Source organism: Antrostomus carolinensis, unplaced genomic scaffold (assembly GCF_000700745.2).
Source record: "Antrostomus carolinensis isolate BGI_N321 unplaced genomic scaffold, ASM70074v2 scaffold20264, whole genome shotgun sequence".
NCBI lineage: Eukaryota > Metazoa > Chordata > Aves > Caprimulgiformes > Caprimulgidae > Antrostomus > Antrostomus carolinensis.
This window is the reverse complement of record NW_010310352.1, coordinates 6,519-34,337: the sequence shown is the minus strand read 5'-3', so window position 1 is coordinate 34,337 and position 27,819 is coordinate 6,519. Positions and strand designations below refer to the sequence as shown.

General features: G+C 39.0%; 1 protein-coding gene across 1 annotated transcript in view; it reads right to left on the bottom strand.

The window, feature by feature from the left end:
• Window positions 1-25,901, bottom strand: part of ECHDC1 (ethylmalonyl-CoA decarboxylase 1) — a 31,741-nt gene extending 5,840 nt beyond the window's left edge. Inside the window, exons 1-4 of the mRNA XM_010166403.2 lie at window positions 25,675-25,901; window positions 20,519-20,661; window positions 15,829-15,881; window positions 13,808-13,888 (exon numbers count right to left, since the gene is read on the bottom strand). Coding sequence (XP_010164705.1) covers window positions 13,808-13,888; window positions 15,829-15,881; window positions 20,519-20,661; window positions 25,675-25,894 — 497 coding nt within the window. The 5' untranslated portion in view covers window positions 25,895-25,901. The remainder of the gene's footprint in view (window positions 1-13,807; window positions 13,889-15,828; window positions 15,882-20,518; window positions 20,662-25,674) is intronic.
• Window positions 25,902-27,819: the final 1,918 nt, after the last annotated feature.

Sequence of the window (27,819 nt, the reverse complement as noted above, 5' to 3'; positions counted from 1 at the left end):
CTGAACACATGCAACAGACAGGATATTTCTAGTCAACCAGGTTGTTACAATAAGTTCAAATAAAGCAAGGGAGAGTTGTGATTGTTGAATTTACAGCATCAGAATAAGAACTAAGCTACCTGTTCCATTATCTGTCCAAGAGCCCTGATTTGTGATTAAACTTAAGTCTTTTATTTCAGGTTGGTCCAGCGCACTACACAAATCAGATAATATCTTCTAGGCAGCACACTATATCTCTGGCTTTGTGGGGGAAAACAACAAAAAAAAGAAAGAAAATAAAAGCTTTAAAGTGCATGGCTGAAACACAACTGTTTAGATGAGGTAGAAGTGGGTAGCTGGATGTGAAGGCATTTCCATAAAAGAGAGAAGTCACCTTGAATCTTTCATTGGAGGCAAAAGCATTGCCATAGGCACCTAGAGTCCAGTACAACTATAGGATCTGAATAGCTGGGATCTCCACCATGGCACATGAAAATCAAGGTCCATCTGTGCCTGAGGAGATGCAAGCATGTGAAAGGGTCTTCAGCCAACAGCAGGATAAAGCTCTTCCTACATCACAAAAGGGTTGAGCAAAGCTATAATCAGTGGCTGATGCACATGCTGGGGGCACTTGCCTTGCCCAAAAACCCCAAGCCCTGGTGGTTTCCTCTGATGCCTCCAGCTCCTTTGCTGCAAATGCAGCCAGCCAACTCTGGAACTTCAGTTCTTTGGCTCAGACAGGGATGCCAAGGGGTCTGGCCCTGGCAAGTGGCAGCCCTGCAAGCTGTAAGGAGCAATTAATTTGAACTCCAGGTGCTGTTAGCCTGAAGCTTGGGCAAGGACCACTGCACAAGTAGTCAAGCACGGCTGTAACTTCACACTACCTTCAACGATTCATGTACCACGTGCTGTGGTTTGGAAACCTCCAGGCTAGCTGCCTTTGCCCCATTTTCTTTAGCATGGCAGTTGGCCCTGCAAGTTCTAACACGTACCTAGTGCTCAATCCACCTCTGATATCTGCGTTCCAAATCATAAGAGTCAGAAAGATACACCAGAGATCATGTACCTTCCCATTTAATACATCTAAAAACTATTCTCTCCACCATGCACGGACAGATGTTAACGCACATGTAAGAAACTACAGAACTTCCTTAGCATTAAGACACAAATTCCTGAGGCCTCATATATGAATGCTCCTTGGCAATTTGCTGCAGAACTCATCCTTACCTTCTCCAGAATCTTTTAAGATCAAAAGTAGTTTCTGACTATAGCCTTGACAACAAGACCTGAACACAACCCACTGCCTTGACATACTCACAAAGCCACAGAAAGCCTGAAATGAAGAATACTGACCAAAGTTAATGCTCCAGCTCATACCCAGGGAGATCTAACCTGGAAACCTACATACTGATAGTAATTACAAGACAACATTGTGTTCTAATAGTAACAAATTGTCTTGTGTAAGTATTTAGTCTCTCAAAATATTCTTAGGACCATAAATCTTACTGAAAGGGCTATGAATACTTTCACCAGTATTTAATTTCAGAGTATATGGGGTTTTATTTTTAATTAAAAAAACCCTAGTTCTAGCCTTGTTCAATATTCCAACACACAAGCCTTTCATAATTATTGCAGAAACTCACCTTAAAACAACAACTGCATTAACCAGTTATTTTTGAAAAAAAAAAAAAAAAAAAAAAGAATTCTGAAGCAGCAAGGTACCGTGGGAAGAATATTCTGCAGAAGAAATATGCAGTACTACACTAAAATAATTTAGCTAGTCAGCAAGACTGCTGATGAGCAGTTTCCAGTCCTTACTTCAATTTTCATGACAGATGCTGTTAGAATTAGACTCTCAAGAGCAAGACAGTCTCCTCCAAAAAGCAAGCTGGGACTAATTAATCCATCTCTGCCTATTGAGTGCAGTCTCGTCAGTCTCTTTATCACTACACCATCAAATAATTACCTAGGTACTCTGTAAAGGTATTATCTAGACAAAACAGCTAAAGATTTTTCTGAAATTTAGCTTACTACACCCTCTATCACCAAAAAAACCCCCTAATTCTCTGAAAATATTAGCAAGTGGGTTCATTCTGAGAAGAGTTAATCATAATTTCACTTATCTTTCAATCTCACTTGATTAACTGGATAGGCTTTAAAGGATCAAAAAGCCCTAATTAGACATTTAATAAATAACTCCTTGCTAATTATATTTAGCAGATTTTCAGACTATAACAATGCAGTGAATATCAGCCAGCCATGACTGCTCTGCACTTCCCCAGCACAGCTTGCTACTATTAATTCCCCCCTGCTCCTCTCCCATATCTCTTCTGTCTTTGAGAGCCCCTCACGTTTCTGCCCTATGCAGAGAAAGATTCAGCAATTGCTGCTTCAGAGCTCTGGCAAATCAAAGCGAGACTTCCAAATTTAAATACTGTAAAACCAATAAAACTAAGAATTTGTCCTACACGCTTTTGGTGATAGTCCATGCAGACTTGCATCATAAAAACGACCCCCTAAACCTTTGCTCTTTCTGAAGTTCCTTTAGTCACAAATATTCACTTGACAGATGCCTAAATGGTAACCACTAAATAATATAAAAATGAAGACAAAATGGTTTAAGAGAGTTTGGGGAAACTATGTCCCTTGTGCATATTGTAGACACAATTGCATGAAGCGGCTCTGCAATCCCAAATTTCAGTAGAGTAAGAGAAGACTGTGCACATTAATGATCTCTCCTGTTTGTGACCTTTAATCTCACAATTGCATGAAGCGGCTCTGCAATCCCAAGTTTCAGTAGGGTAAGAGAAGACTGTGCACAGTAACCTTTAGTACAGGAATGCAATGGTAGGTCCAGCTACCATTTAATAAGCCCATCACAAAGTCAGCCCTCTCTAATCCTTTCAGTGACTAAAATGAAACAAAACAATAAGCCTTCTTTACTTGAGGTTTAAATGAGTTAAAATGATACCCAAGAACCAAAATTTAAAAAACCTACTGAACCTCCCAAGTACAGAGTGTTCCAGGCACGCTCTAAAACTCAGTGTCAAAGGAGTAGGCTTGATGCCAGCCTAAGAAATCTCACCAACACAAGAGCTGACTTTTCTCACAGCTCTTTTCAAACTGCCTTACAGATTACATGGTAATTTATTTATAGTTACTGAATTATTTTGTAATACTCTTAGTACATCCATTTTCCCCCCACTCGCAACAAAAGCTAAGAATCAGGGTTTACATAAAGTAGCCTAGGAGAAAACAACTCACATCTCCCTCGCACATGTTGCCTTTACCACCTTTCTTTGCTGCCTTCTGGTCAGATGTTCCAATGCATTTTACGGAGCCCTAAGAATTGGGGTCAAAATCTGATACAAAAATAGACCCTAATTACAGATGTATTTTCTTGAGCAAGAGTTAATGTTCTTCCAGATTGACTAGGAAACCCCAGACCACTTTCCAGAGGGGAGCAGATGGACCTAAACAATGCAAGATGTGCTCTTCAAAGGAAGCCTTAAAAACAACCATTTATAACGTGACTCTACAATGCTTTCTCACATCACCAGGAGTCAAATGAAATGCAGAAGAAAGACTGACAAAGTCATATTTTCATCTAGAGACAAAACATTTGGTTTATGCTAAAATTCTGAAAAGTGGAGTCCTAGATCAAAAAAAGGGAAGATAGAGTAACAAGAGAAGAGTTGGAGGCAGAGATGGAATACAGGGACATCAGAGCAGAAACTGTCAAATAGACATGAGCCATTTTAGAAGGAATATGGTCTCCAACAATAAACAGGAGCTTAAGGTGTGGATAACTTGACCACTTACTGCCCAAACATAGCGACATTCAATTAAGATAAGCCTCCAAAAGGAACAGAGTCACCTGCAACAGGTTGCAAGATTACCAATTTCAGAGGAAGCCACTCCAAGGAAGAAGCTCAAAAATAATATTGTTGCTAGAAAAAGATCTTTTTTATAAGAGGAGTTAAATTATAATAGGCAGATACAGAAATCTGCATGCCTCAAAAACCAGTATCAATAACAAAGTCTGGACTGTTAAGAAATGGCCTATCAGCAGCAAAAAGGAGCATGGTAGAGCAGCAGAGAACACTCCCTGTGATCTGTCAAGACCCAGACTGAAACTGGGGTAAACATGACTGCACAAGAATGACTAGAGAGATGGAAAAAGCTTTATTTCTTAAGAACTTGTGTGATCAAAGGAGAGTGGCTAAAAGAGGGACAGAAGGACTGTTAATTTCAGAGAGGGATTATGTGGGGGTCTACAAGAAAGCTGGGGAGGGACTTTTTACAAAGGCAGGTAATGACAGAACAAGGGGTAATGGCTTTAAACTGAAAGAGGGGAGGTTTAGAATAGATATTAGGAAGAAGTTCTTCACTGTGAGGGTGGTCAGACACTGGAACAGGTTGCCCAAGGAAGTTGTAGATGCCCCCTCCCTGGAAGTGTTTAAGGCCAGGTTGGATGAGGCTTTGAGCAACCTGGTCTAGTGGAAGGTGTCCCTGCTGATGGCAGGGGGGTTGGAACTAGATGATCTTTAAGGTCCCTTCCAACCCAAACCATTCTATGATTCTATGAAACACAGGGAAAGAAGTGGTCACTAATACCCTGCAAGGGAAGTAGGACAGCCTCAAACAAACCCAGGTTGGTAGGGTGCCTCAAAAGTCTCCTGCAGGTGATGCTCCCTGTCACACTGGCTGCCATCCACACTGACAGCTCTTCCAATCTCATTCCAAATCTGAATCTCACAGAAGTCAGCTATAGATGGAAGTTCACCCAGCAGACCTGGATTAAAGGTTTTAAGACTAATTCCTTACCTCAGGCTGACACTTTCTCGCCTGTGGCTTCACAGCAGCCAAAGAGAGAAAAGCATGCTATAAAAAGCTACATTTCATCTAAAAGGGATAAATGCAGCAGAATATTGGAAATTATAGAAGGACTTTTTCTGTAGCAGGAACAAGAAATTGAATTAGATGACAGATCACAGGGCAAGAAGTGGGGCCCAAAAAAGCATGACAGATTAAAACTCTACAAGCAGTATTAAAGGAAGTAAGGTGAGCCTTTTTTTTTTTTCCCCAGTTGTTTTTCAATAAACAGACAGGAAAGAAAATTACTTGGTCAAACTGCAAAGCCATTTCCCAGGCTGATACTTCTTGAGGTCCACACACGATGCTCACAGAGGGTTCTTGCAGCCTGGGGTACTCACCCTCCACAATGGGCTGTGGGTGCTGGGAGGTGGGCAGCACCATGCAGGGGGGCTGCAGAGATGGGGAGCGGGGTGGCCAGGGGGCTTGTGCAGCCCCCCACCATCGCCATGCAATGCAGTGCATGCTGCATGCATGCATCAAGCTGCGATGTGATGTAAAAGCTGTGTGAGCTGCACACCGTTCCCTCATCCCCACCTCGTGCCTGAGCCAAGGAGACCCAGAAAACACCAGAATGAGTAAATTAAAAGGCCTTTCTTCCCAAGTGGAGAAAACAGTGACTTTTTACAATTACACAGTTAGCAATAACAACTCCCCTGTCCGTGGGTGCTGCCTTGGATCTGCTTGACCATACCCCACATGCACATGCGGAGAAGGAGCAGTGTGGCTTTACAAAGGCTTATGAAAGCACACGTGGCTCATACTACATTTTACAAGCACAAAGAAGAGAGAATCTAACAGATAGTTACAGCAATGGGGCTATAATTCCTCTGAAGTGTGCAGTATAAACTCTGAAACGGCGCAGATCACCAGAGCCATAAAGTGGGACTAAGGCCCCATCACTCAAAATGTGGCACCTGGATCCTCCTTTCCACCCGCAGGTGTACAACAGCCATCCACGGGGTACCACTCCATTTCTCCTCCACTGCTAACAACCGATGTCTTACTAACACTCTCCTCCTCTTCTGCTTCCCAGCTATCACTTTATTTCTGTTGCCCTGGTGTCAGTGGGTCCCAAGCACAGGCACACTGCAACCTCCGTTACCATACAATTATTTTCAGAGTAGTTCTCATCTTGACATAGCACTTGGGTCTTACCCATGAAGCAGGTTTTGGCTGTTCTTTACAGGCTGCCAAAGTCTAAATACACAAGTGAGTGAATGCCAAAATAATGCTCACATAAAAATTACTCATGCTGGAAATCTAAAATGTTACATGAGTCTTTCCTTCCAAAAAAAGGAACTACAGCTATTTGGATTTCATTCAAGCAAGCATTTTCAACAACAGACATGCCTTTTAGACTAAAGCAAAAATTTCCATAAGGTCCTGTAATATTTTACCAGATTCTTTGACAAAAAAGACCACTTGGAGGTAAAGGTGTTTGATAATTGAAATTAATTTTAGTCAAATCTGAATGCCAGTACTCCTCTAGAAATGAAAACAGCACACTGGAGCTTGTTTTCAAACTGAAAATATTGTATTTTTAAATTATGTGCATTTACATTCGTGTTTATTACCTCAGTTTCCCACATCTTTATTTCCATCATATATGTTTATCAAGACCAAAGAAAACAGAACAAAATTCTCCAGGACCAGATTCAAGAGTCTCCTAAAGCAGGAACATTTCAGTCATATTCTTTGCTCATCTCTGCTGCTGATACAGAAAGGGGAGGCGGAGCTTCCCAGCACTCTGGCTCAGAGCTTGACATCTAAAATGTCAAAAAGGCAAAGATCACCTCATCCGCCCGAACTCAGCCAGCTGGAAAGGAAGAGCATTTCTTGACATCATCCCTAAAAGATGCAAGGTTCGAGTTGCTCTAATACTTTATGATGGATTTGATATATCACATTTCTGCAACCCACAGCACTAAAGGATTTAAAACATGTTGTAACATCACACTAACAACCCTTTGCAAGACCGAAAGTAACAAGACACTTTGAAATTCAGCTGTCTCTGCATGCAATGCTACTGATGCTGCATTTGCACATCCTACACAACAGTTTCTGACTAAAGCAAAGAGAGATCACACACTTACTTGAAATCACTGGTGATTAAATTATAATGAAACGTTGTCATTTGGTCAGGACACCAGGTTAATAATCTCAAACAAAAAATGCTGAGGGTTGTAGGTTTTTTTAAAATTATCACAGTGGCTGTGACCTAAGTTTTAAGTTTTCCAGATATGTCAGCTTTTTCTTTTTTTTGGGGGGAGCGGGGGGAAGCACATGTCATAGCTCAAAAAAAGGCATAAGTGGAATAGAACATTTAACATTAAAATTCTACATTAAAACAGTAACTTCGCTTCTTCACCTCTTTGCTTTTTAATATAGCTCATTAGTTATACTGATGGGGAATTAAAGCCAGCTTCAGATCACTAACTGATGGTATGTTCAGACTAGCTGGACAAGAAATAGGCACATTTTCAGCAAACTATAACAGATCCTCCACAAATATATCTAAAAGTGTAAGCAACTCTCTTATCACCCAAAGTATAACTCCCCCTGGTATCTCTTTTATTTACAGTCTTTCTCTCTCACACACATATAAATCCACAATAATTGAAATTGGTTTTTCCTCAGTCTATATATTTGCTTTTTGTTTATGAATATGAACACACCAGCACACAAAACAGAACAGGAGGATAACACCTAGTAACAGACCATGGATACAGCAGAAGTTCTTACACCTACAACAGTTTAAGCACAATAGAAATTTATTTAACATAAGAATTTATAATTTGATTTATTCTTACTGTGACTGCTGACTTACAGCAGTAGCAATTCATTTCCTACTCATTACAGAATCCAGGAGGAAGTAAGAAGCTAAAGCCACCAAGGTTTAAAGGTTCAAACAGTCTGCTGTCTTGTTTCGGGTAAGTTTGGAAGCAACAGGAACACAGAGGTCCAGCCTACAAGGCTGCAAATCTTTACTATGACATTGGGTTGCTTTGGATTAGAGGAGAAAAAAAGAAATGGGGGGTGAAGGGGAAGACTGGAAGCTGCAATTGGGAGGGCAATGTTTACAATGAAAGTAGGCTGAGATCCACACAGCAATGCCTGCTTACACTTGCAAAAACAAAAGGATATGGAGTAATGTGGGGAACATTTCAATGAACAGTAACTCTCATGTGGATGACTACCCTCCAGATATCTACAATGTCAACTATATTGCTACTTGGAGTGATAAAGAGAAGAAGAATTCTTCTATTCGTAGTCCTTCAATACCACGTGACAGGACTGAGAAACGAGCTGGGTAACAGGGACTCTGGAAGACAGGCTCTAGAAGCTGATTCAGTGCAAAGTTAGGCAGTTGAAAGCTGTGGCTTCAGGGGAAACTGACACTACCTAACAGCTCCCTAGAGCCAAAAGGAGAAGATTGTATTTCCCCTCCTGTTCTTTATCATCTCCTCCTTTACATTGGCTCTAGCCAGTACTATACCCCTTTACAAACCACTAACTAACTGTAAGAACAGGAAGTATCTGGGCTTTCTGTTGCTTTTTAGTGAGACAATTAACTCATACAGGCATCTTCACTGGTGCCTGGCAACCCGAGGTAAGCAGTGAGCTGGGAACCCTCCTCCTACATCAAGGTGAGATGCTCAGGCAGTCTGTCCTTCTTGTGATGCCACAGCTCAACATAATCCCACCTCAGAATCAGCAGACTGGAATACATAAGTGCTTCTCAGACTTCATATTAACCAACTTGTGGAGCTATCTGATTATATATATTTAAAACATTATTTTGGTAGTGAAGATCAGCAATGGAGTGTCAAACTCAAATACCTGCATTTAGTTAATCTAAACTGGGATTAGTCACTTCACAGATGCAAACATGGACAATTTCAGTACATTTGTACTCTTCCTAAAGTAATTCTCCTTGAACCTTGAATGCTTCTCTACAGCCTACTGACAGCCTAGCATATATCCAGCTCTGCCTTCCCTAAAATCTGTCTTACCTAAGTTTTCTATTATCTGAGCTATCTCTTTTTATTATTACTGTGCAGCACAGAATCAGCTGCAGCCAGGACTGTTCAACAGAAAGGATGTAAGACTGCATGGCTGAAGTGATCTAAAAATGTAGACACATGCTGGTAGCAAAAATCTCATTCACTCAGGATAAGATGGTTCAGCCTCCCAAAGAAGAAAACAAAACAAAACAAAAACTAATCAACCAAACCAACCCCAAACCTTGGAATTAAGTAAAACCCTACAAAAAGGTAACCTCAGAAAGAAAACATCAACTCAAATTCATGCTGTGTGGCTGTTATTTACATCTGCACTAAAATCAAACAGTGGTAAATTTGAATTGTAGACTATGTAAAAAGTCCTCTGCCTGGAAGATTGTAAACACTTGAAATTCAAACCCAAATGAAAACTGGTAATAAGAAAAAAACCCAATACCAGTCCATAAATACAAGCCCTAAAATATACGCTCTCAAGTCCATTTCTAGCAGTGCTGTGATTACTTAACCAGATGTCAAATGTGCCAGGTCAAAAATAAGAACAGCCTTCTTAAAGGCAGGCAATGTGAAACTTCTAAAACAATAATCCATCTCTCTGAAAATTCACCAGAAAATTCTACTAACAAACTGCCCAGGGCTCTAAAAATGTGAAGTGATGCATGACTGCAATGGAATTCTAAAATTGCCAACTGATTTCAAGGAGGTTTTACATTTTATATTTATATATACACACACACATAGATATTAGAGAGGAAAAATTTACATAGTTTAAAAAAATTATTTATGGGACATAGCAAGCATCTGATGCTGTGATAACCCACTCTCAGATTTGGCTACTGATTCTTGTCCTGATGATGTGCAGCAACGTTATGGAGTCACATCTAATGAAAAGTGCTTTGTCAGCCTGGACTTTGCAAGAACTCAAGAATATGTGAAGCCCATCCTGTACACTCATATATGCTCTGCCCAGTGAAAAGAGCTACTAGGTACTGAGGCACCCTTATTTCAAACAGCAGCATCTTGTGCACCTAAAAGCTCCTCCTGATAAAACTGAAAGCCAAAATCCTTGCATACAGTGAAATATTTCCAAAGAAACTAGTGTGCCGTGCTCCAACGTTCTGAAATCTATTCTTGGAAAAGCTTACTGTAGAATACTAATGTCTCTACAGCCTTCCTCCCCCACTTCTTTTAAAGGAGCATCAACTGAAAAGTTAGTCATAGTGGGCCTACATCTATGTACTGGTTATATTACCTTCTGCTCCTTTCATTTCATAGAAATTACATTTATTGCACTAAATGCAGGCTTCTAAAAGTAAATAAACACAAGTCACCACAAGAACACACACAAAAGCCATTCAATAACAGTGCATTTCATTATATGTCTTATTAGGCATCTTATGGAACATGCCTAACACCTTAAAAAGCAATACTCAGCATGCCTACCTATTTCACAAAAGGCAGCAAGGACAGTTTGATATCAATGCAGTATTATTAGCATAAGCTTCTTCCCTCATTAAAAGCTTGATTCTGCCATTCCTAGAAATACAAGACAGAAGTCTGCTTGGAAAGGAAATACCTCTTTAAATCAATGGTGCTTTTTACAAAGCAGGATGCTGCGCAGCACTAAGAAGAGCAATGAAACTGGCCCTTTGCAATTTGTGCAACATCAATGACAGCTGAAGAAAAGGAGAATACTGCTGCCTCTACCTATGAGTGCATTCTGAGGTCAGTGGTAAGAGAAATGGGTAGCTTTACATCTTTACACTCCCATCCTCTGCCTGGAGACACCACCTTTTAAATGGGATTCACATGGCAGTGGCACACCTCTATTTGAACCACAGTAGCATTAGAAAGGAAAATGGGGTTAGAGGGCAAGAAACTGTATTTTTCAGAAGCACCAAGGTACAATAGAAATCCATTTGCCAAGTGATGTAGGACCAAATTTTCAAAGTTCTAGATGTGCTAAAAGACCTACAGAGACATCACCCCAACAAGATTTCTCGAAGGCCCCAATGTGAAATAGAAGATGACAGCTTAGAATTCAGTTAGTTTTCCTGGCTATTGGTTGACAGTGCAGCTACTGTGCTCAGGGATTACTGTGTTCATGATAACTGCACAAACAGATTCATCACCAAACTGTCTCTGCCCCGTATCTAACTGTTAGTTTATTGCCCAACAACCCACTACAACTCTTGTCCAAATTCCTCACCCAACCCTGCCAAAACAGTTCTCCTTAACTTCAAGCATTGTGCAAGTATAAGAAACACTTGCACAAGTCTCTGCATACAGTGAACTCAAAACAGGTACTTCATTTTGATTTTTTGCAAAATTCCATCACTGAATCCAATATCACTGTCATTTTGTGCACTTCACTGAAAAAGTTGCAATGTTATGCAGAACTGCAAAATATACTGACATTTGGCAGCGGAACCCACGAGCCTCAGAGAGAACAGTCAACTGTGGCACACTGAAAAAAGTCTAGGTTTCTTGAAACTGTACTAAAAAGCTCAGCTTCCCAAACAAGTTTCATACATGTATGGTTTTACATTATCCAGTTTTACAGAAATAATTGAGATAAATAATTACAATGTCAGAAGGCTTCCCAATTTTCATATCAGAAAAAGTCTGAAAGGATTTTAATTACCTTGCACTTATCTGGACAATGACTTTTTTTTTTTTTTTTTATCACCAATCCATAAAGCAGTTAAGATCAAATAAGATGTTTTGAGAAGCCATCTTCCTCCAGATCAAAGGTGGAGTGACCTAAGATGCTTTCACTTTTCACCACTGCCCTTATGTCACCAATAAATGTGCCAGAGTTCATGCAAGCCCTCCCTAATCCAATTTTACATGAGCTGTCTTAAAACAGATTAAGAGACAATTAGCCTCAAGAACTGCCACTGGAAGTATACATCAGTAATATCTTACACCACCTCAGCTATTTTAAAATTGGATTTGTCCACACCTCTGCTTCAGTAGAGATGTGCATCATACTGCCAGAGCAGTTTCAGAGAAGGTATGTAAACCATTTTGGTTCAAGTGAATCACTTCAACAATATCAGTATAGTTAATGGAGTACAATCTGGCAGACATAAAAATAAGAAAATATTTCAGGCCAATACCAAGCACTTTGTTAGTTTACATGTTATCTGTGAAAACCAGAAGTGGATTTGAAAATTTAGAATTAAAAGTAGCCACAACTCACTCATTCTGTTCTTAAAAAATAAAATAAAATGTCCAAACATTTTATTCAAGGATGAAAACAAACCTCCAATTTCTGTTCTCAAGTTCCTCTTTTGTCATCTAGTGACTCAGGAAAGAATACCTGTTCCACTAATATCTACAAAAAGTCCTCAAAAAACTTGGATTTTGTCCCCCCCATATTAAAATTCTCAAATTCAGGAGTAATAGCAGCACAGAGTATGTTTCTCTATCTTGTTGTTGTTATTAATTAAGTCCCATTTGCTGCTCCTGAATTGCTATTCTTTAGCTGCACTGGATGGGTGTGTTAGAAAGTAATGGAAGATGGATCAACAGCTGTAGTTATTATGAAAATTATGGCAGCACATCAGAGGAATTGCAGCTGCCCAATTCATGCAAATAAGAGCTACTTGACAATGACTATAATTACACAGTGTGTCAAACAACATAGCTGGAGTAAAAGTAGAGTATGTATTTTAGAAAGCCAGAAGATTTCCATTTCATTATGTTCACATTTCCTAAACTCCTATTTAGGCTTAACAGGATTCACTTTCTGTCACTGGACTCACAGATACAGAAAGGTCTGCTAAGTCTCCCAGGTGCATTCTCCTGTCAGCGCTGCAGCTGTCAAACACGGCACCTCTCTGCATCTTTACAGGTATTTATAACACAGCCTGTACCCAGAGGCCAGAGCTGGGGTTCCAGTTCACCAGGTGCTGTGTAGACATGAAGAAAGATCCATCCACATCTAGTTTCGAAGCAAAGGAGGATTGCTTCCAAGTGGCTCAGACAATGCAGATACCATCTCCTCTAGCCAAAGCCTGTTCCTGGTACCTGGAGCAGCAGTGTAATCCTCTAGTTGATTTTGCTTAATAACTTACATTACTATTGAATGTAAGTACTTTCAGCTTGTTATGGATAATTCCTTTCACACTTCAGGCACCAAGGCCATCTTAAAGAGCACATTTTCTTCTCCTAGATAAAGACTTCACTAAAAGCTCCTCACTTTCAGAGAGGCTGCGTGCAGTGCTTATCCTGTTACATCTGTAGGCTGTTTGCACATTAGCAGCTGTTTAAATAAAGTGACATTTTATTATTTCAGTTTCATCCAGTTCCTGTTCTGCATTCAGCCTCTTTAATTAAAGCCCTCTGTTTTTTATTAGTTGTTTCATGCTGGCAAATCCCTGCACCTGCATGGAAAAAAAAAACAACAAACAAAAACAAAGCAGGGACAGAACCTCATTCACTTTACTCTGCACCTCAAACTCTTGTTTCAAAAACTGTACAGCACAAAATTATGTTAAAAGTAATAAACACAGAACAGGAAATACTAGGCTAATGGAGAGGTTTATTTATTTATTTTTACTTGTAACAGCCACATAACGAGACATACGGGGATATGCAACTTCGCAGTTCTACATCTCACTCAGGAGCGAGAAGTTGGACTCACTTGGCCTGTGACACACAGGGCTGCTAAAGCTCCTCACTGCTCTTATTTTATACAGTGACTCTGACAGTATAACCTGAGAGTAAATAACCTTTCCTCTCTGCTATCAGGAAACCCAAACTTTTTTTCCTCCAAAGTTGGTTGACAAAGCCCAGTTCCTAATGCCTTGTAATTCAGGGACCTGACTCCTGATAAAAGTGGTACCTCAAGATTCCCACATTTCATAGGTACAGTCATTAAATCACTGACCCAACATGACAGCTACTCAAATTGTTGATCTTACCTGAAATCACATGCCGTGGTAAGTTCTGCTCCTCCTCCAACAGCTTTTCCTTGGACTAGTGCCACGCTGATCAAAGGCAATCTACACAAGAGAGTTTTGTAACCAAAATTCATGCTTTTAGTCTTCCAGAATTTACAAAAGGATTCAAACAAACCATCTCTACAGTAAAAGATCAGAAAAATATACAGTTCCAACTCATTCAAATAACTACATCTTTGTGGGTAAGTAGCACAATACTAATTCCACTTATGCTAAAATGATTATTCCATAATTAATATGGAATCCCAAAATGAAACCACAAGACAGGTATATCAAATCAAAGTAGAGAAGACCATCTACAATGTTATGAAAAATACATGATAAAAATGATACACAGAAGGACTATCTGCAAGTAGAGACAGGACAGTGACACACGACCCTACACTGAGCCACTACACTACAGAAAGCAGTAGAAAGGGACATGAAGAACTGCATGGCTGGGTTATCTAAAAATAATGAGATTGAGCATGACACCTTCAGCAGTTTCTTCAGAGTGCTACCATCTCTGTCACTATCAAACTTTTTTTGGATGACAAAACCATCCTTTGAGGATAGCAACAATCTGTTACCTTTGATGGTGTTATATATTTAATCATGCTCGAGGTATTTAATCATGTTCAAGGTAATTCAAAGGACAGAGGGAAGAAAGAGTATGTAGGGAGAACCTCTTTCCCCACTGCTGTTGTGAAATGGATACTAATGAACAGTCACTGATTTAGGATAAGCCAAGTTCCCTAAGAAATTAACACAACTGGTTAGTCCCAGACTTTGCATTCTGATACAGCTGTTTCATCTTGTACTATCAAGAGACAGTTAACTCTTTAAGCAGTTTTGAAACCACATTCAGAAGTCAGCCTCCCAATCATGACCACATGTTTGGTGTTGCTTTAACAGAAGCACCAACAATTTCTTATGGCCCAAGTTCAGTTCCCATCTGCAACACACTTCATATAATACATGGCACAAGTGAACCCACCGCAAGACGGTAACCTCATTATTCCTATGGTCTATAAGGAGCCAGAGATATAGGTCCAAGTCCCCTACACCCACACTGACCCATTTGAGGCATCCCCTCCAGGATCACAGTCAGCTCCCTCTGAGGGAGATTAATCCCATCTACAACAGGTGCCCCTGTACAGCAGTTCAGTGCTCTCCCTGAACCACAGCTTCAAAGTACTCTAAGTCAAGACACCTGAGGTGAGGGTTTAATCTTCATACATCTTCCTCCTCTTTGTTTTGCCCCATCAGTTTTGATGATGTGGAAACCAACTTATACAAATGGATTCTAATTCTGTTCCTGAGAATTCCTTATACTACTACTTCTACTAAGTCTTCAATCTCCTGGGCAGTTTTACAGAATACTGTTAACTCATAACACTTTCTCACATAGATTATTTGAAAACAAATAATATTTCTCTTCAAAGAGCTCTGAGCAGAAAAAAGACAGACTCTACCACACATGAGTTTAATAGAAATGTGATTTCTTAAGGGAAGCTATGTCTAAAGGAAAGGAAAAAAAATGTTTTTCAGAAGTACCAGATGGTAGAACTGAATACATTTCCCTTATGAAGTGGGAAGATTAAATAAATATATTAAATAAATGTTACCTGCGTAGGCTGCATAAGCTGGCCCTGCTTGTTTTTTAAGAGCTACCAATTTCTACTGAGTTACAGAAGTCAGCTTCTGAAACTTTGAAGGCCTAGATTTCCTTAACTCTAGGTATCTCCTGGTCCTCCACATATAAGGCTATAAGGCTTTTTTTTCTTCCAGTCCCTAGAAAGTCTAATAGTTGCAAAATGTCAACATCTAATTTAAATCCATAAATACCTACCTGATTAACATATGTGAATATAAGGTCTGGGATTCAAAATTGCATACTTAAAACTATGTATTTAACTGTAAACATCCTGGTTAAGAGTTAGCCAAAACATATTCCAATCCTTTTAATTACTTCATAATGAGGAATAAATAAAATATATTACCTCATAAGTCTGGTTAAGGTATTTTGCATAAACATGCACATATTCATCCCATCCTACAAAGAATAGGAAATTAAAAAAATGTTAAGTGATCCTAAAGTGAAGTAATTAAACACATAGATGGAGCAGGCAGGAGTATTCATTACATCTACTCTAGCTCAGTTTTTTCTCTTTAGTTAATCTTGCCCGAATTCCACCCCAACTCCACTACGCACAAACAGAAAACCTGATATAGATCAGGTTAAAACAAAACAAAAACCAAAAACACCACACACAAGTCAATAAATTTATACGAATTTCAGTTATAATTAAGCCACTGTTAAAGTAATTGCAATACTGAATTTCTATGATGTGAAATTTTATGTCCTTTCCTCTTAATTTTCTCTTCTTGCTCCCAGACAAACAGCCATAAAGCCAAGTTTTAAAAGTCTGTATGGGACCACAAAGCACTGCATACTTTTTACTGTTTCAAATCCATAAAGTTTAGACAAGATACAGTTATTTCCCTCCTCCTTTATGTTTTACATCAGCTTGCAAACAATAGTGAATAGGGAACAATTGTTCCTTTCTCTTCCAGTACAAGACCTAAAGGGCTCCAAATAAAATCAGTTGCTGTTAGGTTCAAAACAAATATTTCTTCTTGCAACATGTAGTTAAACTATGAAACACTTTGCATTTGGGCACTGCAACCTCTAAAAGACTCCAGGAATTCACGAACAACTAGATTAACCCATGACAGAAAAATGGACAAAAGTTTATTAAATACAAAGTAACATCTCTAGCTCTAGAAGTCTTAAATCACAAATTGCTGGGGACTAAGAGAATATTTTAAAGCAAAATCATTATCCATCTGCCTTCCCTGTCCTTATATTCTTTATCAGGCATCCAGTATTGACCAGGAACTTGACAAGTGACTGGGCTAAATGATCCAGTATGACCACGTTCATATATATACTGAACAGCATACACTGAATTACACACGTGCCATTTAATCCAGAATTTAAAAAATTTTAATAATTTAAAATTGGACACTGTAGAAGTAAAAAAAAACCAAAAAACAGTAACAATTTCAACATGCCTTCAAAAAACCAACCAAACAAACAAAAAAACAAACCCTAAAAAAACCCCAAATGGTAGGAAGAAGAACAAACATTTCTTTATTGGCTTTTACTAATTTCTAAAACACAGTTTTACAGGGGTTGGCAAGTTAAAGGATCTGCCTTAATTAAAATCTTCTGACTCATACCTCAGGGAAAGAAAAGATATGCAGTAAGTCTTCAGTACATCTTGGAATAGGACCTTGAAATAACAGTAGGTCAACTTCAGTTGATTTATTGTCCATTTATTCATGTGTCCCCAAGACCTACTCTGCCCAACGCCAACCAGCATCATGGTGATGTTTAGGGACAGATCTCTGGCAGACACAAGCTGCCACAACAATTGCTACACAGGAAGGAGTGAATTCAGTTTCATTACATTAAAGGCCTGCTTGAAAAATTCAGCACACCTTGCTTTGCAAAGGGGCTTTTATTTATCACTGTACCAACCTCCTACATCCATTAAGACCAGTAGCAACATTTCCATTCCAAATTAAAGAACAATCAAATCCTTCATTATAGCTGTCTCAGCACTTCTAATCAGGAAGAAAAGTTCAAAACCTACACAAACATACAAGATACCAGACATGGACTTGCACCATTCCCATAATACTGCCATCAGGATCAAGCTGCAAAAAAAGCTCTTCAGAGAAAGTAATTTTTTCACTTCATCACAGCAGAGTCCTTGCATTCAAATTGGTTGTCTGAATTCATACCAAAATGGTAATGAAAGATTAATGCCAGAACAGACCAGTTTGATGAACACAGTTATGAATGAGCAGACAAAAAGAAAGGTCTTCATATTCTCAGGTGGTAGAGAGACTGCTGTGTACCACATGGAAAAAAATGCCTGCACAGAAAACCCACTGAAAAAAAAAATCACAATTATTTGTGTCCTGGCCAACATACCCCTCAAACCTTCCTGATAAGAAAAATAAGGCTACCAGTCAGAGTATTTTATCTGAGTAAGAGAGGTGTTTACTGGAGTCTAGTGGAATAATCACATTTTTAGCTCTAATACTGGAATAAGAAGAAAATTAACAAGCAGAAAGTGAGGTGAAATACAGTATGCACTACATATAGAATAAATGGATTAACAGTTTGCAGCAGGGACAGGGGAGGCAGGGAAGAAGAAAGTCACCTTCCTAAAGTATAAAATCGTACCCCTGGCTCTATTTTCTGCAAGAGCTTAGAGTCCACTTTCACTACAGATAGAAAAGTATTTACAGACCATCTCTAACCGCTCAGAAGTCCCCCCTCCACAGCTTACTGCTCAGGCACCTCTGTCCTAAGGCTTCTAGATGGGGACCAAGGAAAGTGAAATTCTCCTCCATGCCTCCTTCCTCTCAGCTCTTCAAGTCTCATTCCAGAATGAGGTTATTGCTCTTGGGAACCAGCCTTACAAAGCCAGAGGAAAAATAAAAAATTTTTTTTTTTTTTTCTTTTTTAATTGCACTATTAATTTGCCTTCTGTGATTTGGTCATGCAAACTTAGCACTCGCCAAAGACGAGCAGGCAGGGGACCTGGGTTTGTTTCAGAATTATGAACAACAGAACAGGGAAGAAAGAGGATAAAGAGGAAGAGGAGGAGGAGCCATTAGGGGGCACGAAAATCCTTCAGTGTTCTTGGCCACTGTTCTGCCTTTCCTGCACCACGGGGAAAGGCAAACTATATTGTAGATTATGAAAAATACAATCTCCCCTCAACCAACAAGTTGAGTAAAATAGAAGTGTCTTCTGTAATTAATAAAAGCTATGGGCTAAAGCAGCCTTGTAAAAATTTAAAGGGAAAACATAACAGTTCAGGCAGGAAGCTACTCCCTTTTTTTTTTGTCTTAGGGATGCCTGTGGACAGAAAACCTAATGCTCTTTTAACCTGAAACCAGACAAAACTCTCATCTGCAGTGAGTTAGAGAACAGAGTTCTGCCAGACTAGAGAACAGCAAATGCTATTCCTTATTCTATTAAAGCTTTATTTAATAAAGACTATTAAATCCCATCAAACAGGGTTTAGGAGTTGGCTATTGTAAAGCAACTCTCAGTTCTGGATAAATAGTTTGAACTCTCACAAGGAAATCAAAACCAACAATGTTTAACTATTCTTGGATCATTTCTGGTGACTCTTAAGACTCATATTTCAGCACTAGCATGAGATTTAGATTCTTTCCAGATAATTTTCAACAAAGGTATAATTGATACCTAGACATTTCGTTCTGCCCAGTATATATCTATTATGGGCCCTAATCCTTACAAGAGCCCTCTCTGCCACTGCAATGGCTCCAAGTAATTTGTATAAATATATAGACAGAATACTAAATGTCCAAGAGAGTATGGCAGCAGAATCACTGAGAATTACTGAATGCAGAACTCTGAAGGAAAGTCTAGACTGCAGATAAGAAAAGAACTGGCCCATGCTTGGTTTCAGCTCCTTTTCTGTTGTTATCATGCTAAAATAAGCTGAAAATTTCAGATTAAAAAAAAAAAAATTAAAAATCCCAAATCATAGATCCATCTTTATTTCTAAGATGACCAGTGCTTATAAAGTGTCGAAATGAAAATTCCTCAAAGAACAATTCTATCTATAAAGCATGGTGTCTCCATATTAAGCAAAGCATACCTCTCAGGGTGTTCCACAAAGGAAACAAAGCCTCCTGCACCTTTTGAAAGCTTGACCATCCTATTTATTTTATCAGGCCAGAAATATTTAAGCCATTGTGGTTTCTCTGTTATTTAGTTTCATCAACAGAAACAAATCATCACTAAAGACAAATATCAGATTAATCAGTTTTTGAGTTGATGTTCTTACTGGATCATTCAATTAAAATTAATTCGCATGGGCAAATCCTGAAACTTGAAATGGACACAAACAAGTACCAGGCTGCCAGTTACCTCAACTGCAAACCAGGACACAAGAGCAGCACAGGAAAGTCCCTTCCCAAGCAGCTGACAAAGTCCTATTTCACACATTGCCAAGAACCACATATTAACCCATAGAAAGAATAACAGCATATGTGAAAAATGTCAAGATAGGCTGGTGTGAGTGAAAAACTGCCAAATCTTGACCTCTTTAGACACATAGTTACACATGACTCACCTGACTGGACTACAAGATCAGTGTCAAAGCTCTACAGCACAAGAACTGCATCCATCCATCTATTTTTTGCAAGTCAAAGCTGTTTTGACAAACTTGAAAAACTTCTGTAATAGCAGCCATGCTGCTTAAATTTGGTTTTGACTGTATAATATATGAGAAATGATTACTTGTATCTGCTTTTAAAGTTCAAACTACTGAAGCATAGATTATTTGATGTGTAAATTCACTAAATACTGCTCTGAGAAACTGAAATGACATTTTTAAAAGAAAAGGCTAAAAAGAATATGTAATGTAGGAATTCAGTATTATGAATCAATTACAGCAACACTTAAGCCATGGCTTAAAGGGTCTGCCAGCATTTTTTTAACTATTAAAAGCTCTATTCTGTGACTTGCATGTAAAATTGCAGCACAAGCCTAATGCAACACATCTGCCTGAAAGGGACCTCAGAATATCAGCAAGCTGATTTTTCTTCAAAAACTTAATTAGTATCACTACTTGCCTGGGAGTTGCATATTGCTTTGACAGCATTCAAATCAGATCCTGAGCAAAAGGTGTTCCCTGCACCATAGATGATAAGGCCTTTGCCATCTTTCCAGTTTTCCAGTTCAGTTACCCTCTCCTGGAGTTCTAGCATCATAGTGCCTGTCACAAAAAGGGAGAAGCAAAATTTTTAACAGGAATTTATTGTCACCACTATGTTTTACATAACATTTTTCAACACCAATACCAAGTTATTAAGTGATGGCTTAGAAACACAACAGAAAGCATTACCTTAAATCCCACACATAAGCACTGACATACGGTTTTTTCTCAAAGATGAACTTCCTGAAAGTCTGAAGCATATTCTGCAATTTGTGTTACACTCACAAAAAAAAAAAAAAAAAAAAAATCAAGGAGGCAAGCATAAACCCTACCTGATTTACTCTTGTTTGCACACATTCAGGACACAGGAACTTATATATGTATGTACCCAGATCTGTCCATCTAGTCATTTTGATGTTACTGTCATTTCACCCTGCCTGAAGTGCTGGTGAGTGCAGAAAAGAATCATGTGCAAGCTGGGCTCAAGGTAAGACCAGTCAATGTGAATTAAGATTCAAAAAAAGGCTGAAGAGCACACTACGTTGGGGGCCAAAAACATTTACAAGTGTTCATCCAAAAGAAAATAAAGATATATTTGAAAATAGGAGCAAAGTACCTTTTATCTTTTAAAAGGACAAGAAAAAGAAATAAGATCATTCTAAACGATCTTCAATTCCCTCCCTGGTATCCTTCTAGAAAGGCTCCTTTACAAAGAATATCCTAGGCTCCAAATGTATGGATTATACAGTAGTAGCTTTCTACTTCTAGCTTAATATGTTCACATCAGTACCCTTCATGATATGGAACTCTACAAACTCCTGTTTCTAGAGCTCATCCTAGACTGCAGCATCTTCCACACCAGCTGAGCTTTTACTTAAAGCTCTTCCTCTGTGAATGCCTATGACTCACATTCAATTATATTTGTAAGAGAAAACATTTACAGAAACTAATTTCAGAAAGCAGCCTACTACAGGCTGATGATACTCTCTGCTTTATCCTCCTTTGACAAGAATTTAGATGGACAGGCCTACCTTCCTCAGCTAGAAATGTGCTTTAGATTAATAACCTCAAGGACTCTCTCCTTTTCTGCCAGGAGTGTTGTGTTTTTGACCCTATGCCTGCATACACAGAGCTCATCCTGTTCTGAAATTTCCTGTTAGCAGCCACCCTCACATGGCAGAATTTTTTTTTCCTTCTTGCTCATTTTCCTTGTAGTTCCTTGTGACGTAAGCTTCCCAGCACCAGGTTAAGAGCGAATTCTCAACCAAGCACTTCTGCCTTAGGCTTGGTCTCAGCCACTGAAATAGAACATTTTGCTTATGTTGCTGAGGAGGGCAATAATTAAGTGGACATTATGTATTATATAGCAGAATTACATTAGATTTTTTTGCCACTGTTAGGTCCAGACTATGATCCTCTAACAAATCCCAGCAGTTTTATTGGTTTTATCCTTTCCCTTCTGTATTTATAGTTTGGTCATGCTTTTTGTGTGTTGTACATTACATTTGCTTTCATTGAATTTCACTTTGTTGATCTTGAGCTCTTTGTAGTAGTTAATAAAGACCACTTTGAATTCCACTCCTCTGCTCCAAATAATCATCTTCTTGCAAGTTCTCCCAATTTGGGGTCATCTGACAATTTCAGCAGCTCACCTTATATTCCATCATTCAAGCTGTGAATGAAAATACTGAGCAGAACTAGGCCTAGTGAGATTTGTGTGGGTCTTCACCTGGAATGCTCTCCCAGCCTGACAGTACACTCAACAATGACTTTTATGCAAATGCTGTTCTTTAAACAGGTGTGCATCGAATCCATGGATTTCATTTTTTGTATATTTCCCAAGTTCTCTTACAAAAAAGGTACTTGGGCTGGCATCCAAGCTTTACCAGAGCCAAGATGCAGCACAACCAGTTTGTGGTGCTTTTCATAATCAAGGAGTGAGGCACTGCAAGAGTCCTTCCACAGAGTATTATGAGCCAAAAATCTAGTTAACTGAAAAAATTGAGTTATCAAAAGAAACCCTATGAGCCAGTTACATGTAACAGCGGGGGACAAGATACACTGGACAGAGCCTGTTCCATCCTCCTGGGAGAGGATCCTTCCATTACTGACAACAATGAACTATTATTTTACCTACAGACACAGTCTATGACATTTGATATAATGATGAGGACACAATAGTAAAGCAAATCCTCATTCTGCCAGTCTCGGTCCTTCAGTATTTGATACCAGTAAGTTTATGCTCTTCACAGAACTAAATCTAGTTGGAATAAAAATTTGTTTGCATCTTAATTATAATCTGAGAATAAATGCCTTAAAGTCAATTCTAGCAAATAAAATTATCACCATTATTATCTAGTTCCTGCAGGCTGGCTTCCTTCTCTTTTAAATTAAGTTCAACTTTAGTTCAGAGAGAGGTTGGGCTGCTGAAATTGATTCCACCAAGCTTACACTGACTTTATTAGCATTTGTTTCCAAAGAGACCATTTCAAACAGGTGGCTATCAGTTTCCAATTAAGAAGAGAAAAAAAGGCATAACAACCTCCACATTGCCCATTAGCAATTTGCCAACAATTTTGTTCTGCTTTTGGTTCCATGAGTTGCTCAAGCTTAGAATAAACATAATTCCTTTGAGATAAAAAGCTGCTGTGTAAAGTAAATGCCTGGCAAATAGGATTTCTCTCAACAGTTTAATGATGTTTTGCAGCTTTCTAAAGGAAGCGTACATGTATATATAAATTCACATCTCCCGCTATCCAGAAGCTCTAAGACACAGAATCAACAGAATTTATTAGAGGAGGGTTATCTACAGGCTCTGGCTGATGAAGCCAACCAGGGGGCAACCATTGCTGGGGGAATTTAAGGGTTGCACAGCTCTTCCCTTTTCATACTTCTCCTGAAGGTTATTACTTTATACTCAATAAAATGAAAAGGATCAAGTGCTGGCTAGTTCCTCAGCAACCACGGCTTACAGACAGTAACGTTAAGATGAAATGAAGAGCAGTATAAATAAATATGCCATACCATACAGCACAGCGGCCAAGGGGCCAGCATGGTTTTGCTTCTACTCTCCCTCCAATAACAACAAAAGTCTCTGGCAGAGGTGCACAGTAGAAAGAATCAGTAATCTCTTGAACTATCATAGTAAGATTTTCCAAAGCAAATTGTTGGGGCTATTACTGAGCAAAATGGAGCACTGCTCTCTACAGGACTCTACACACTACTGTAAAACAGAACTGCCTGATCCCATGGCTCATTTGCTCTGTGCTAATCAGGGTCTGCAACAAAGACAGAACTATTAATTTCCCCATGGGTTTTTGTAGCTCCTCTTTGCTTCTAGAGAATCTAATTCACATACACTAATAATTTATTTTCACAGCAGTCTTATGAGGAGAGAAGACATTATTTTACAGACCACTAACTGAGCCAGAGAGAAAATATCTGCTAATTTTAGGTGTTCAACTTGAGATGTGTGATATTATTTCAGTACATTAACATTATATAGCACTTTGTATACTGAAAGCACAACTACTAGTGACCTAAATAGCAGCTGTGACTGCTCAGCACTTAAACAAATCAGTTCTGAGCCCCCTCTGCCAGGCACTCAGAAAACAGAGAACATAGTTGTAAGTTTCTGTGAAAGTTCAGTTTAAGCAATTTGACTTGTATTACATGTGATCTCCACAGCAGACTGGGCTTTATCTGTTCTTTCTCCTTCTGCTCTTGCCTCTCACTTCTCACGCCCCTTTCAACTTCCACAACAAATAAGCTAAGAACACGCAGACCACAAGCTGTACCTTGCACAGCTCTATTTTCAGTCAAAAATAAAAATCAATGTGTAGAAAAAAGAGGAAACAACAATGCGACTATGACTGTATAACAACATGTATGCTGACACAGAGGCATTCAGAAGGACAGTCTCCATGCTAACATCTTTTGGCTACACCTTCTCAAGTTAGGTAATAACTATATACATGAGCTTTTAAAGGGAAACAAAAGAAAAACTGCAGAGACAGCTAGGTGCATTACCACTAATTCTGTTGTTCAGTTGGGTTCTCTTCTTTTCAGCTAACAATCACTAGTGGAAGGAGTAGACTGGCATTCTCCATTTAAACAGCTCAACACTTTGCTACTGGGTTGCAAATATACTTGCTGACAGCAAAGGAACAGTGAGAACTGGGCAGGAAAATAGAACAGCAAAAAAGAAATTAACAAGATGACACAAACGAATCCATTTCAAAATACTAAGAGATAAAGGCATTCTTATGGTAAAGGCTTATGGCCAGCTCAAGTTCTGACAGATGCAGACCCTGAACCTGTGCCACTTATGTCTAAAGAGAATGGCATAAATGGGAATACTCTAGACGCTTAAAGGAGACAGCAAGTATAACTATCGTGGAGATTAAAAGCCTCTCAAGATTAATAAAACAGGGCACTCGGTTTTGATAGCTAAGTATTGTCCAGTGTAGAAGTATATTAAATAGTTTCCTGAGCTGCAACAGCTGAGAATACCCAGCTCATCTGATCTTTAATTAACTAGTCATTGGTATTTAAGACATAAGGGAAATGACAAAGAAAGGGAAGCCAGCTTCGATGACTGGAAAAGACCGAATTAGGGAAGCTTAAATTACAGGGAAGGGTTCAGATAAAGAACAAAGAAGTAAACTCGCCCTTTCTACACTACCTACAAAACAAAGACAGTATCTTCCCATGCCCCTAAAAACACCCTATATGTTTCCAGAGCAGCAGAGACAAAATGCAAGGAGATACAAGAAAGAGCACAGTAGCAGAATTGTGCTGACTGGAAAAAAAATTTAAAAATACAGGAGACAGGTATGTTCTGCCAGACAGTCTCTGTGTCATTGAGAATTTCTTATATTCTTGTGACATTTACGGCAAAGCTACTAGGCAGAAGAGTGGGCATTTGCTCCATATCTGAATAACACTTAAACTTTCCTTCTTTTAACTATGGAACGGTAAGACATAGCTTTTTATTTTGTTCAGGCAAAATGCTAAAATGGGTAACTGACGGAGAAAAACAATAAACCAGCAATCCCATCAACAAATTATTACCTGTAAAGGCATTCATTAGCTTTGGGTTGTTCAAAGCAAGTATTCCAATGCCATTGTCTTCTTTGGAAAGGTTGATGGATCCACCAGAAAACTGCTGAAGTTTCTTCTTTATCAATTCTTCCTCATAGCCATGAGCACTATCATACAGTAACGTCCTTCTCTGTTGTAGTATCCTCGCCTTCGTAGTCCGAAGTAAGCTCTTCCGCAGAGAAATGGCCATTTCTGTAAATAAATGGAGGTGGAGGGAGGAAATAAGGAAATTTCCTTTGAAAACAACCTCAGTCCTATGACAAAGGGGGAAGCAAGACAGAAGAAACTAATATAAAGGTGATGCAACCATAAAAGTCTACAGAAATAACTACAGACTATATTTGTAAAATTGCTAGTTTGAATCTACTCCCATAAAGCTAATAGGAAGAGTTTTATGAAGTGATTTTACTAGTTAAGCCAGAAATTAGCATCTTTTAAAATCTTTTCTTGTAAAAATTACCCAGAAGTATTTGTGTGCAGAACATGAAAGAGGCTCAAGAACCGTAGTAAGATGCTGACACATTCCATTAGACCAACTTACTCTGTACTAATCTGCCTAACCCTCCCCTCTAAGAAATACCCAAACCCCACACTTATGTTGGAGGAGAATCCTATCAAAACCCCTAGTTTTCAGGATCTGGATCTCCTGCTTTTCTGTGAGAAACTGTTACAGCAGGACCCTGTCAGAAATATTTCAGGAACACAAAAATTAAGAACTGAAGACCATTCTTATATTGAGGTCTGTTCCCTGTCACCTAATTCCATTAACACATTTATCATGCTTTGTCTTAAAACTAGTTAGTCTGCTTAGCCCCTTGTAGCTATCTGCTTTCCCCAGTCATTCCAATATCACTCTGAATTGATCTCACTTGGACACAGAGCTCCGGAACCTGTGCAGCACTCTAAGGGAGGAAAAGTGTAATATATATATTGAGCATCACACTTGCCTTTTATACAGGTGCATAAGAATGGCAAACTATTTCTATGTGCCAGTATACCAATGGCTTATTCCTCTGCTATTTCCACTCTACAATGTATGACCATATATCAGGAAATAAGAAGAAAGTCATTATCAAATATTATTGTTCATCTGTGGCTCTGCCTTATTTTATTTACTTTGGAAAAAGGCCTACTGGAGAAAGTGGTTTGCAAGTGATTAGAAAGAAATGAGGTAAAGCCTGAAATGGGGTAGACAGCTGATCTGAAAAAGAAGTCACCTGAGAAGCCACTCAGAGTAGGAATCAAAAGAACCCCCCAGAGGACACGGAAAAAGGTTTGTTTTATCCAAAACTTGCAGTTCACTAGACTACTTCTAGCTTTGCCTCAACTGTGTTTTTAATGGATACAGCTATTTAGAACACATGGTAGATACTTATTTTTTGGAGAACGGGGAAAACACGGTCTTTGTTTCTTAATTATATCTGGAAGAAACAAGATTCTTTCAAAATTGGCAAGAAGCTCCTGGAAAGCTTTTCCTAAGGTGAACCCAGAACAGAAACATATTCACTGAGACAGAACTTGGTGACAGCTATATTTTATGCTGTGTTCAGGGCATCTTATAGTTTACAGACTCAAAATTTTAAAAACATTTATTGTATATACATGAACAAGCAAACAAACATTAAAAAAGCAAACACAGTTAGTTTATAATGAAAGAAGTGAAGCACCCTGTCAGGTGTGCACTTATCTCTAGCTGCACTGTCCCACACTGAAGTGGAAAATGCTTCTGCTGGGGCAGGTATAACCCTCATCAAAACAGAGGAGTTTGCACAGCAACCACATCACGAGATGCGGAGAAGTGTGCATCACATCAGGTAATTTCAAAGAGAGGCAACTACACCAGCAGATTCATACCTGTCCTGCCACACTGCACCCACCAATACAGCACTATCTCACAAGTTCAACACAAAGAAATTAGTGACGCCTACATGAACCAATGCATTATAAGGTCATATACATTGGAATAGACAAAGAGATTTTTTTAAGACACTTTGAAGGGTCTTCTGCGTTCCTTACTAAATTCAAAGTTTTAATCTGTCTGTGGTGGTTTGGGTGGATTCACCCTTTTGCTTGCAGCTTGCAGCCAAACACAGCCTGCTCTATCACCCTCCCCCC